Genomic DNA, 14,039 nt, shown 5'->3' on the forward strand with positions numbered 1-14,039 from the left:
AGAATTCAGTTGAGAACATTCTGAGACTTTCACCCTGTAGGGAATCCGTTGCAAACCCGTTGCACGTTAATGAAATGTGCATTTTTTGGATTCCGCATGTGAGATTTTCTTTCCACTGATATGGACCACCACTCCACGGTTTCTTGAATTCCAAATAGTGCGTGTTGAAATTTAGCTTTTCCACGATTTTGGACAACCTTAGCTCTGCGAGTGTGGACTTTTTCCCCACAGACCCATATAAACCGTTTCTCTTATTTTGATATTTTGATGTAAGGAATCACCTCTTACAGTTCGTTAGTATAGTTCAATAACATACTATGTAATGTAATATGTATGTGTGTGTGTGTAAGAGAGTGAGTGAGTGAAAGGAAAACAAATTCTGTAAGGATGAGTTTATTAATAATACTTTATATAAGTTTAAGAAAGAATAGAATGGGTAATGAATTAATGTATTTCAACATATCTTTGTGTTATTTCTCAACAGATCTGTCAGGCTTGACTCTGCAGACTCCTCCAGGGCGATTAGTAAAGGACGAGTACTCAGCTGGAAGTGGTATGGAAGTGGATAGTGAAAGCTCAGTTCAACATGCACCACAAACCATACAGCATCATCCTCCACAGTTTCCCATGATTTCACAGCAGCAAACACAACCACCACCACCACCACCTGCAGCAGGTAAGGAAAGAGAATAGGAAGATTAAAAAAAATAAAATCAAATACTCGTAAATGACAATAGGTGGTTTGAAAGTCTTAACTTAGGTCAACCAGGCTTGCCTGACGACTCGTTTTTTTTTTTTCAGCAAGTTTTTTTTTTTTTTTAAACCGCTTTCTATCCTCTGATATCCGAACATTTCACCTCTTTTACATTACAGCTAATCAAGTTTTTTCTGTCATTAATTTATATTACCTCTTCATACCCTGAATCTGTTATTAGATTCGCAAAGCTCTACTAATTCAAATAGTTTGTCACAAAGGGGCGTCCCACAAATTATTCTGTCATAATTACCTTCATTGCCCTATATGGGTATCAGTTACTGTGCTTGAAAATAATCTCCTCGAGGAATATTATGCTTCTAATATCGTTCATAATACGCATGAAGGTATTGCCTGGAGTATTGCTTTAGCGTCGGTGACGAAGCAACTCCAATATATATATATATATATATATATATATCTGATGGTGCAGAATAAGTGTTAGAACTCTTGGGAGGTGACTCCTGTCACTAAAACAAGAAAAAAAAGTTCTCTTGAACTTTCGGCTATCGGACATAGTTTCGGATCTACAAGGTGCCGAAAGCGTGGGAAAATGACTTTCGGAAGCCAATAGTTCGGTAACTATCCAACGTAAAGAGAGCGGGTAAAAAATTCACTGAAGAAGTCATAGCTGCTATATTGAATTGTGCATGTTTCACAAGTCTACCATGCACGCGCAAGGGATTCTCCAAAGGAATGTAGGGAGTCCCGGATTATCTGCCAAATGAAAATTGGTCTAAATCGATATGAATTGATAGGGTTTCTACCAGGTAACAATAATTCGTTTGTATTAAGTCGATATCTGGAACAAATACAAAATGGCGGACACCTTCATGCCCGTTGTGTGTGGTTGCATAACCCCAGATACGGATGCAGGCCAATAGTGACATTCTGAGTATTAAGTGTAGTGAATTTGCACTCAATTGCTCTAGAAAGACATCTGGAGTGTCGGTAGAGCACAGCAAATGAAGCAGGGTGATTCACATGTGTGAAAACACGTAACGAAAAATGCCCAGAAATGCACTCATACTCAGTAAACCTGAGTTCGAAGCGTCGGGAATGTAAGGAATAGCATCAAGAAATGAAAGCTATTGCCAATTCACCAATAATATTCCCTCAAACTGGTGCAATATTATGTGCACAGTTGCATACCAATAAGGATGCAACAACTGAGGACGAGTTGAAATTGTGCAAGGTTACTCACAAAATAATTGGGGAAACTAAAGGACTGTCATTAGTGGGATCGCATGATCGATATTGAAATGTGGCCAATGTGTGTGTTGATATCAACATGTAGCTAATGGACAAATGTCAACATGTCCCACTACTGCTGGGACACCGTCCCACGTGCGAAAAATAGGAAAATAACGTTGTACATTCTGCTATTGCTATTGCATCTGGTGCACTTTTTGGTAGAACGTAACTAGAACATGATAGTATCAATGTCCCTCTTTGTTTGGGACATTGTCCCACAGTCGACATATATGAAAAGAAATCTTTTGATCCATGGTTCAAATTCTGATTAAAAAAAAAAAAAAAAAAAAAAAAAAAAAAAAAAAAAAAAAAACACTTGTATCATGTTCCATGTCTTCTGGGACATATGACGTACTCGAAATATAGTAAAATATGTCCAGAAATTCGTATCTTACACACAGTGCACATGCCAAGACAAAGATTAAAGTGAACCAATTTGGCACCTGTAACACTACTGCTAGAACACCATACATATAAAAAATAAAACAACATGAGAAATAGGAAAAACGTCTTAAAGCTCTGATTGTCTACAACCGTGCAGTAGAAATAACAAAATGAAACACACAAGCATGTCGGGAGGCTGTACAAGAGCGCTTGCCAAAAAAAGTGGGTACTCCTCAAAGAAATGAATACAAAGAAAGTGAGGCTCCCTTGTAGCCTCAGGGCTAGAGCGCTCGCTTTTGCACGCGTGGTCGCAGTTTCTAATTCTGCTGGGAGCCCACGGCCTCAGATTCAAGACCCGAGTAGTTATTTTCCTATTTTTCGCACGTAGGACGGTGTCTCAGCAGTAGTAGGACATGTTGACATTTGTCCATTAGTTACATGTCGATATCAACACACACACTGGCCACATTTCAATATCGATCCTGGGATCCTACTAGTGACATTCCGTTAGTTTCCCCAGTTTCTTAGTGAGTTCCCTTGGACAATTTTAACTTTGCGTAAGTTGTTCCATTCTTCGAACTCAGGTTTACTAAGTATGAGTGCATTTCTGGGCATTTTTCGTTACGTGTTTTCACACATGTGAATCACCCTGCTTCATTTGCTGTGCTCTACCGACACTCCAGATGTCTTTCTAGAGCAATTGAGTGCAAATTCACTACACTTAATACTCAGAATGTCACTATTGGCCTGCATCCGTATCTGGGGTTATGCAACCACACACAACGGGCATGAAGGTGTCCGCCATTTTGTATTTGTTCCAGATATCGACTTAATACAAATGAATTATTGTTACCTGGTAGAAACCCTATCAATTCATATCAATTTAGACCAATTTTCATTTGGCAGATAATCCGGGACTCCCTACATTCCTTTGGGGAATCCCTTGCGCGTGCATGGTAGGATTGTGAAACATGCAAAATTCAATACAGCAGGTATGACTTCTTCAGTGAATTTTTTATCCGCCCTCTTTATGTTGGATAGTTTCGGAACTATTGGCGTCCGCAAGTCATTTTTTCACGCTTTCGGACAGGAGTCACCTCCCAAGAGTTCTAACACTTATTTTGTAACATCCGATATATATATACATACCCTGAAACTGCCACAATTTAGGTCGGCTGTACGATGCATCCTACCAAAATTTGAATGGTGCAACTAAAATTTAAACATGCTTATTTTATTCTTTTGAGCATTCTTTATTCTTTCGTAGATGGGCTCCTGCTACTGAAATTGGAAATTCTTGACCGCGCATTGGACATTAAAGACAACAAAGTCATTGAAATTTAAGTGGACCATGGTGCACTTTTACAAGAATTTAGACGGACCAATTAAAATTTGGGTGAGATAACCAAAATTTAAACATGGAAATCACAAATTTTCCGAATTTGGGTGACAATTCACATTGTAAATTTGAGTTTTGTCAGAAATGGAAAATGACTTTTGTGGAAATACATTATAATCATTCAGTTTTGGACATTAACGTTCAAAATAGCATCCTTTTAAATTCAAAAATTCACCTGATGCATACAGTGACTGGTTATAGTGAGTGAGCTCTAGCCAGGAAAACAGAAACCCGAGCATAGGAAGCAGATTTTACGTACATTACTTTGAACTCAGAATCTTACAGGAAAGGTCCCACAATTTGTCGCTCAAATCTGATTGCCACGTAACACATCTGATAGAGCATCATGAGAAAGGAAAATGATCGAAATTTAAGGTGCTGTGGACCAGAAGGATACGAACTACGGGGCTTCAAAATTTGAATATCCAAACAATTATATCGTGGAAATGTATACTTTTTAAGTAAATATCTTAAAAACCGTTAAAGCAATCAAAAGAAAAGTTCACAATATAATGAGAACAAAATGCCATATCGAAAACCACAACCAGTGTTTCCATAGATGAAGCAGTGTTGGTAACTCCGCTTAAGAGAATTTTGTTTAAAATAACACCATATACAAATGTGCACAGAATTAAAATCACTAAAAAGGACAGTGAAGTGTAGTGGTACAGTGTTGCACACTGCTGAAGCTACGTGTGCTGAAAATGTACAATGGAAAAGTCTGATATGTAGCAACAGAGGCTATGTTACACGCAAGGGAAAAAAAAAAAAAAACTTGTTTTCTAATTCTGTAAATTGTTTTCCATATTATCGTATCCAGATTTGGTAGAGTACTTTCTTGGTTTATGTCTTTCATGTTAAGTGACATATTCTTTTACATTCTCTCCTACACATCATATGATTATGCTACTGTATACTGTAATATTATCATATTCACAGAGGAAATATAATTATTTTAGTACTACCTCATTTCGTTTTTAGTCTGTCTGGATTGACATGTGGTCTAGAAGGCTAGGCCATCGAATTATTAATGATCGCGGGTTCCAGTCCCGCCTCGGACATTGAAGTTTTTGTTGTATTTTTCATCTAGCATTCCATTGTCATCTTTCGTCTTTCATAGTGGTTCAGATCCCACTTTACGCTGTAGGTCTCGTCCTATTAGCTTCGGTGCTGACACAGGACGTACATATGGAATCACTCAATTTTGTTTTTCAGTTGCATAAATCTTTTGTTACACTGCTGATATTTTCCTATGGTGTTATTCTGCTATTCATAATATGAGACCCAGATTCCTTTATTAATCTTTGTTTCCACATATCAGACTTCTCCATTGTACATTTTCAGCACACTGAGTAACACTGTTCCACTCCACTCCATTTCACTGTTATGTCTAGTGATAATAGTGCATTTTAAATCTGTGCACATTTTATATGGTGCTATTTCAAACAAAATACATTTATGCAAGGTTGGCAACGTTGCTTCATCTATGGCAACACTGTTTGCTTTTTTCGATACGGCATTTTGTTCTCATTATATTGTGCAACTTTTGTTTTGATTGTTGAAATGAATTTCAAGATGTTTACTTATATATTTCCATAATATAATTGTTTGGATATTCAAATTTTGAAGCTCCGTAGTTCGTATCCTTCTGGTCCACAGCACCTTAATTTTTGCTCATTTTCACTTCTCATGATGGTCTATCAGATGTACTATGTGGCAATCAGATTTGAGTGGCAACTTGTGGGACCTTCCTTTGTTAGATCATCTTGTAAAACCCAGAATTTTCCATCTCTGTATGTACATTACTCCGAATTCAAAACCTTAGTAAATGAGTAGAAGCCATAATCTTCCATCCTCTACATGTACAAAAACGGCAATGATGGTAACAAATATTCAATCTTGTACATGATCAAATATACAACATTGATATATACATCCAGAAGAAAGAATCGTAACATCATGACTTAATAGATAGATGTAAACGTATGAACTGTATCTCTTTAAACATATACACACTTAAAACTTTTATCCAATACCGAAATTTGTAAGGTCACGCACAACGGGGGTCATCCGAAATTAAGAGGTAACCTGGGCCAGTAACAAAACTTGTAAGCCAAAATTTGGTTAGGCATGGTTAAAAAAAATTGAAGCTAGGTCATTACCAAAATTAGGTAACCTTTGCTAAAAATAAGGGGACCTTTGTCAACTTTCTGCGTATGACAAATACAATTTAGACATATAAACCACGAAAGGAAACAAAATTTGGACAGACAAAGAAATTAACGTGCCTCTTTCAAAATTTGAGGGACCAAAAATGAACCCATCTCAAAATGTGGTTAATGGGGTCAGAAACGTAATCAAATCTTCGTGGATGATACACCATGATGCACTATCGTGTGTCTCCTCGATATCCAGCACTTTTTCCTTTATCTTACTGCAAGACATTGTAAAAATTAAGAAAGACACTTTCCGACTACATCTATATTAATAATAATAAATCACAAGAAATCCTGAATGCCAGGAAATGTTCGGACCACTCTGTTCTTTCCCTTTGAACACCATGGAAATATCAGAAAACAAAGGGCGGCTATCGGGTGACAGGAAAAAAACAAAATTGTTAAATGCCCTTTTTTTTTGCAACAACCAGAATTTTTTATTTTTTATAAAACCTAAAAATTGATAATACCCGATTACCACATCTATTAAGATGAAACTGAGAACAGAGTATACTCTCATCTGGCTTTCATTATGAGATTGGCAAAACAAGTGCTGTTAACATTCGATAATTCATTAATCGAATATTGGATTCTTCGAATAATGAATAATTATTCATACAATTCGAATAACGGAGAAGTGTTCGAATATTGAATTTCAACAGCACGGAACAAGATGATACTCCATAGTATGGTTGATGAGAGATAATCCAAAATTGTGGCAGCTTTAGACTAATTTTTATCTATAACTACAATACTGTCCAGAGATAATGCCATATGAATCGATAGATCATGTCGAGCTGGGCAAAATGAAATGCTTGAAGATGAGTTCCCTTGCGTAATGTTCGAGAAAATCAAGAACAATGAAATTATATATATACCTAAAATGTATGTTGCACGTTGCCAAGGGTAGTAATTGATAGTTCGTATTTGGTGGAACAGATCGTTTTATATATATATATATATATATACTAGCAGCGTTCACCCCGCTTCGCTGCGGTCACCCCGGAACGCAATAAACTTTGTTACTTAGATAATTTTTACTTTTTCGCTTTCAAGTGATATGATAAAAACCATAGAAGATTGCAGTAAATCTTAACATTATATCGCCTGTCATTTATGTTAACCCGCCCCGCTTCGCTGCGGTCATCCCGGAAGTTTTCGCTTTCAAGTGATATGATAAAAACCATAGTAGATTGCAGTAAATGTTAACATTATATCGCCTGTCATTTATGTTAACCCGCCGAGTGACACGGTCATGCGGGTTGCATATAAATACGTTTATTTTTACCTATGATGAACTAACAAAGGATTTGTACGTTATGGACACTTGAATGGTCAATTATCTCAAGACACTGGTAATTAAAAATTAAAGTAATATGATAAAAACCATCTAGGGTCCAAATCCTAATAACCCCCCAAAAATAAAAGAAATTGGTTCAGCCGTATTAGCGTGATGAGGGAACAAAGGATTTGTGCGTTCTCTTTTATATATATAGATACATAGCTATGTATGTGTGAAGATGTACTGTTAAGTAGCATATTGTATCCGTTGTCTTCTAACGGTGACGTACATACACCAATTACTGACTCTGAGTCCTAACAATGACACATATTCACCTAACAGTAATTTACATAATACTCGTCAAATTTAAATTATAAGGTACCAAAATATTTATACAATTTTGCTTGTGTGTAATTCTTTCATATTTTTCTTCGTTTCTAGCTGGATCTGCTACTCTTGCACTTACTCACACATCCACTCCGTCCCAAAGCCAGACTCAGGCGGCTCCGACGCCTCCTAGTACATTGGTGTCACCATCACAAAATAATCCAGCATTCTTCAACCAAGACAGCTTACCGTCTACTGGAGATAGTCAGCCTATGACTGGAAGCATTGGTACGTATTCATATATAGCATCGAAAAATGCTTATGAAGGTATTTTACCTTGTTTTTAATTACGTTGTCTTGTGAGACATTGGTCTCCTTAAAGGTGAAATAGAATGTAGTACAGAGTTTCTACTGATCTGAGTTACTTTTAAAGCTAGAAAACTTGAAATTTAACCAAAACCCTGAATTTTTCTCAGTTTCCAATTTCACTACATATGACCTTAGAGTCTTGTATTTTCTCAGTACGAAACATAGAAATTGTTGTACGTATAAACTCCTCCACCTTGCTTCCTTTGAGGATCTCAAGCTAGGCCATTAATTGTTTTGTCTTCGTGATCGCTTAGCGTAGTTGAGTACCTCGTCGAAAGTCAAACTAGGTGACTGTAGATCTTACTGCAGGGAACAGAGTAAAGAAACTTGAAGCCCATTTCTGCTAAAATAAAGATATTGGATTTTTTAGTGCTGGAACATTTGCTCATGTTACGAAGTAACAAGACTGATAACGAGCTTCACTCGCTCAATTTGACACTACCAAGCCATCTTCGCTACGTCGAATTCGTTAGTCAAAGGCAGCACTGCACTAGTTATGTTCCCGAGTCCACAGTTGATGTTAGCTGCCATTGCACCGAGCCCAAAACTCCGGGACCCTGTTTCTGCAACTTAGGTTTCAGGACCTCGATTTCTCACATTACCACTATGCACAAGGACCCGTAGCTTTCCGACGCCACCATCCGCGACAACAACTCTCTATTTAATAAGCAAATAGAAGGGTCCCGAGCCCAGGTCCTCGGGGACCAGGCCCAATTTGTGACATCACTGCTGCATTCAGGGGATCTAGACTTTTCCAACAGCACCTTCCACGTCCAACAGTTTCATGTTTAAGAGGTATATAGAAGAGACCCAAGCCCATGACTTCGGGATCTCATTGCTGGGGCTTCAGGGCCCTTACCCGATTTTTGACATCACCGCTGTACTCATAAGATCCGGACCTTTCCAACGCCAACTCCCGTGTTCGACAACTCCATGTTTAATAGGCGAATAAAAGGGATAATTTCGGGACCCTGTTTCTGGGGCAAGTGACCTTTGTGGTGGACAAACACCGTGTGCGTGGGTTTTCTCGGGGTTCTCCCGTTTCCTCTCACTTCCTTCATTCCACCATTTCATTCATTACTCATCATCACCGTCTCCTTTACCTAACCGGCATAACCGTGGGACGTAAAACTCAAAGATTTCATTTCTTTTTTTTCCTGTTTCTGGGGCTTCGAGGCCCTAGCCCGATTTCTGACATCACGGTTGTTCTCAGGGGACCGGGACATTTCCAACGCCACCACCTGCGTCCACCAACTCCACGTCTAAAACTGTTTCCCTGCCGTAGGATTTTAATGGAATATTCTCCATTCTTTTGTACTTGATATCTAGCAGTAATAATTATGAAATTTTCTTTTCTCACATCTCTTGTAGAGTGGAATTCCCAACATTCATGGAAGTGAATGAGATAGTTCATATTCTATATAAGTTTATGGCTTTCGTCCTTTAACGGGCGACTGGTGGTTTTGCTTTAGTCCTTATCCTGCAACCCAGAATGATTCCTCCATTCTCAATATTTTCCTGGAAAACCAACCGTTTATGTAAGCGAGCGATATGGTGGTGAACTATGGCTTTTGGGATGCCAGGATAAGTGTAAAGGCAGTTGACTCCATTTTTGTATTCCGCAGAACAGGGCCTCTTGAGCTGCCCAGTAGTCGACTGAGTAAGCCAACGAGTCAAGACGAATCACCGATGTGCAATTCCTTATCGAGCAGTTCTTTGGTCGGCTGAAAGTAAGGTTTTGTTGTTTTGTTATCCCAGTTGTCATCGTATCACTGACACTACTTTCAGGCACTGGAAATTGCTTGCTTACTGCTCAATATGTTTGTTCTGACGAACAACGCGAATCAGGACAATCCAGCTATGGTCCAACGCCTACTGGATCACATGAAAATTAAGAATAGGGTGGGCAAGTTCTTCTTTGCTGAGATCTTGATCCCATTGAATCTAACGCAGAGGAATGCACTTGGTTACACACCGTTCACAGTTGTCGATATCGCGATGACCTTCCCGCGTCTCACTGAAAGACGGCCTTCGTCTCATCTGTGGCTGCTATCAATTGGACAGTGTGGTTTCATAACTCAAGACTGTAATCAATGATGACGTTGGTGTTAATAAGGACCGCAAACCTCACAAAAAGTGTTTACCAAGGATCACACCCTGTCATCGTCGGGGAGGGTGCTGAGCTGAGAGGACAGCTTCATTTTTTTCTTGCATGTATCACCCTTTATCGCCATGTTTTCATATGCTCTCTCAGCCGCGAATACCGCTGCAGAACTCACGGTTGGTGGTAGTCTTGGAAAGTGGCTAGTCCTTGGACGTTGTTCTTCATTTGGGGTGGACGTGCACCCATCCTGACCTGCTGTTGTGTACGTGTAGTGTTTATATTGTCCGATGTCCGAGTCTGAAAATATTTTTTAAAAATATCAAAACATAAAAAAAGGATATATTAAAAACTCAAAACGATAAAAAATCCGCATCTTTTGTGGGCTGGTGGGGTCTATCTTTCTCGTTTGAGGTTTTTTTTCTTTCTTTTTTCGGGGCCACCCGTTTCTGGTGACGGGAATGGTTTTCTTTCATCTCCATTCCCCTTGATCGCTTTGGCCCTATGCTCATCCTACGGTAAGGTCGTACTTATGGGATAGCCAGGGAAGTTGCGTAAGTTTTCCTTATAAGCGTCCCGGTATGAAGTTGCGGTGTTCACACACACTGTCTATTTATAAATGTGTATTTAATAACTTTTTATGGGTACTAAAAAAAATCTTAGAATCGGGTCCGGGTTCACCCTCTCGTAAAAAGCCCAAAGCAAGCGAGAACGAGACAAACTCTCAGTTGTAAATAGTATGGAAAAGACAAGTATCGCGACCGTAGACCGATATCTTGTAATTAACAGATAAAAATGCTGATAGTGTCAATGCTGAAGCTAACCGTCCAAATGCTACTAAGGGCTTGTGCCCTTTCCTCATTAGTGAAGTTATTACTTATAACGCCGGACAAGTTAAAGATATGAAGACATTACGGAATGCCACTTTATTGGTGAAAACGGGCGACGGGAAGCGAACAGTGAACCCAGTTAAATTAACCTCCATTGGACCTGTAAATATGTCGGTAGAACCCCATCGTATCTGCTGAACATCTCTCGCGGTGTGACATCATGTTGGGACTTCCAAAATGCACCGAGGTGGAGATTAAATTGGAGATGTCTGAGCAATATGTAAAAATAGCTCGCCTCAAAAGTAAGAAATCAGGTGAACATGCTGCTACTCAATCACTGATGCTTTGCCTACACTTCCAAACTACATGAAGGCGGTTATTACGGATGTAAGGTCTATCTCTATATTCCCAGTCTCCTGCGCTGTTTCAGATGTCAACATTCCAGCTCGTCGTGTAATGCGAGTGCTGCTGTTTTGTGTGCGAATTGTGGTCAGATTAGTCATGATGCGGAACCCTGTACAGCAACCAATTCATTTTGTGTCAACTGCAAGGACAAGCATTCTGCTTAGTCTAGAGATTGTCTAGCCTTTCAACGTGAGAAACTTACCCAAGAGGTAATGATTGTTGAGAAGATTTCTGCTACCGATGTTAAGCGTCGTTTAAAAGAAAGCGTCCCTTCGTTACTTTCTGTGTCCTTTGCCACTGTTGGAGCTACCTTTTGTAAATCTGTGGCAACTCAAGACATCCGATGTTTTCACTCAAACAGATCTTGTTCCCGATAAGTCGAGAAGTTTAAGAGTCCAATCGCATCGACTGCCGAATCCCCCAAAACCTCACGTGTTTCTGTTAGTGTTAGTCTGGATGAGCTCCAGCTCTTCGCTGCTAATCTTATATGGCCGGTTAGAAATTTATACAGTATATAAGCAAATTCGATGATAGGTCCTTTTCCCGAAAAGAACAAATTCTTTACTTGTTTATAAGCCTCCTTCAGGTTTTTTTAATCTGACCTGGTGGAAGACAATGTGATGGATACTGAGTGGACAGTTCTTGGCTCACGTGGAAAGGTTCGCCTCAAATGTTATTTCTGGTGTTTTATCGCTTTTTAGTATTGTTATAGTTGTATATTTTCTTTATTGGTGCTATTATTATTTTATTGTTATATATTTGTTAGTCTCATATATTTATTATTTTCTTTCTTCTTTTAGATTTTTACTTATCTTTTACAGCAGTATTTTTGTTATATTTCCATATGTTGGTTTTTAGCTTTTGTTTACGGCAGTCGTGTTGATCGTGACGGGTACAAATAGCCTCGGTGCTGACGTCCTCATTAAACCTCAATCAATCTTCAACCAAAAATCACAAGTACTACCTTTGGGAACTTCTTTATTTATTATTAAGATAGATACGGAGTTTTAAAATTAAACTACATAGCTTCTAAAGCTTCAAACGTGCTGTTCCCAACAGTGGCAAGAGAAATAAGATTGAAGAGGGTAGAGTTGAGATATTGCCTTCAAAGGTACACAAAAATTTGCACATTTGAGATTTTGACCTATTTTGCAAATGCAATCTAGTTGGACAGTAGTAACTGAATTTAATCCACATATCGACATCGTAGGTGGAAGTCATGCTTCCAAGCTTTGATTGAATTGGTACAACCATAAAGTAATTGTGCTGTGATCGATATAGGCTCCGTGAATTGCACAGAGATTTTTTGCCAACTTTTAAGAGGTGTATCTACAACCTCTAACAATCAACTTCGGTGAATGATTCCGTAAATGGAAAGTGAATACAATATGAATGAAACATACTTTACTGTCCTTCGAAGTAGTCCCGTCTTGCGGCTAAGCAACGCTGAGCACGGCTGTACATGTCCTGGAAACTTCTTGAGAAGTCTTCTTTTGGGATGGTGCTCAGGAGCCTCGTCACGTTTCGTTGGATGTCTGGAATATCGTCAAATCTGTTTCCTTTCAACGCGAGTTTGAGGCGTGGGAACAGAAGAAGTCGAGAGGATTCGGATCTGGCGAGTATGGTTGGATGTTCAATTTGTACCACCTCCTTTCGGGCCAGGAATTATCTGACGATATTGGCTGTGTGAGGGCAAGCATTGTCGTGAACCCAGGGTGCATACGGAAGTCACGAATGTCATGAAAAAGTCACGAAATCAGAAAACGGTCATGAAAGTCAAGGAAAAGTCACGAAAGTTGGCTTTTGGGTCATGATTTTTTTTTTACCTGTACAGTCCGCAGCAAAAACCTGCAACATGAGCATGTAAGTTGATTGTGAAACGACGAAGTCTTTTGCTCCAAAATAAGTGTGCAGTTGAGGACGCCGACGTTTATCCTGGCGTGATTCGTGCCACTTAGCGTTATGTTGATTACCTGCGCTGTTAGGCTAGGTTTTTTGCTGCGGACTGTACAAATATAAGAATGGCTGTAAAATTTTGTTTTATAAAACGTCAAAATTCACCAAAAAATGTCTGTGATCGGCTTTAGACGCTACCAAATCGTAAGGAAAGCTTGCTTCTATCGCGTGCATGAAAATTCAGTCTAATTCGCACCCATATTTGTTCTTGAGAATGTTAATTTTTTTTTTTTTTTTTTAGTCTGATAAAGAAAAGGCCACGAAAAAGTCACGAAATTTCATTGTGGAATTTTAGTAGACACCCTGGAACCAGAAACCATGAACCTTGTTCTGAGTACTGGAGTCGTGTCCTTTGTACACGTTTCATGAAACGTCTCAAAATTTCAACGTACGTAGCAGCAATGTTGTTCGCTCAAGTAGAAATTCCTTGTAAATTATGCCATATATATATATATATATATATATATATATATATATATATAAAAAGCATCATTTTGATGCATGATTTTTCTGCTTTGACCTTTTTCCGATAAGGTGATGCAAGAGCATCCCCCATTCCATTCTTTGGCGTTTTGTTTCCGGATCGTACCTCACACACCAGGATTCATCCGCCGTAACGATAAAATCCTGTGAGGCAAGAATACGTTCGTGCTTCTGGTCATCAGTCTAGTAATGTGGCACGAGTCGACAACACGTTTTCCTTTTTCCTAAGTCGTTGGTGAGGATAAGTCTCGCAGATTCACGGCTAATGTTCAATTCCTC

At 39.0% G+C, this 14,039-nt stretch overlaps 1 protein-coding gene across 2 annotated transcripts in view; it reads left to right on the forward strand.

Moving 5' to 3' along the window:
- The window catches only part of Med (Smad/Smad4 homolog Medea), a 109,699-nt gene that overhangs the window by 62,082 nt on the left and 33,578 nt on the right, over positions 1 to 14,039 (forward strand). For both annotated transcript variants that reach the window (XM_081736145.1, XM_081736144.1), the window contains exons 5-6: positions 485 to 676; positions 7,731 to 7,904. In XM_081736145.1, coding sequence (XP_081592271.1) covers positions 485 to 676; positions 7,731 to 7,904 — 366 coding nt within the window. The remainder of the gene's footprint in view (positions 1 to 484; positions 677 to 7,730; positions 7,905 to 14,039) is intronic.

Source organism: Thermobia domestica, chromosome 13, assembly GCF_964235325.1.
Source record: "Thermobia domestica chromosome 13, izTheDome1.hap1.1, whole genome shotgun sequence".
Lineage (NCBI taxonomy): Eukaryota > Metazoa > Arthropoda > Insecta > Zygentoma > Lepismatidae > Thermobia > Thermobia domestica.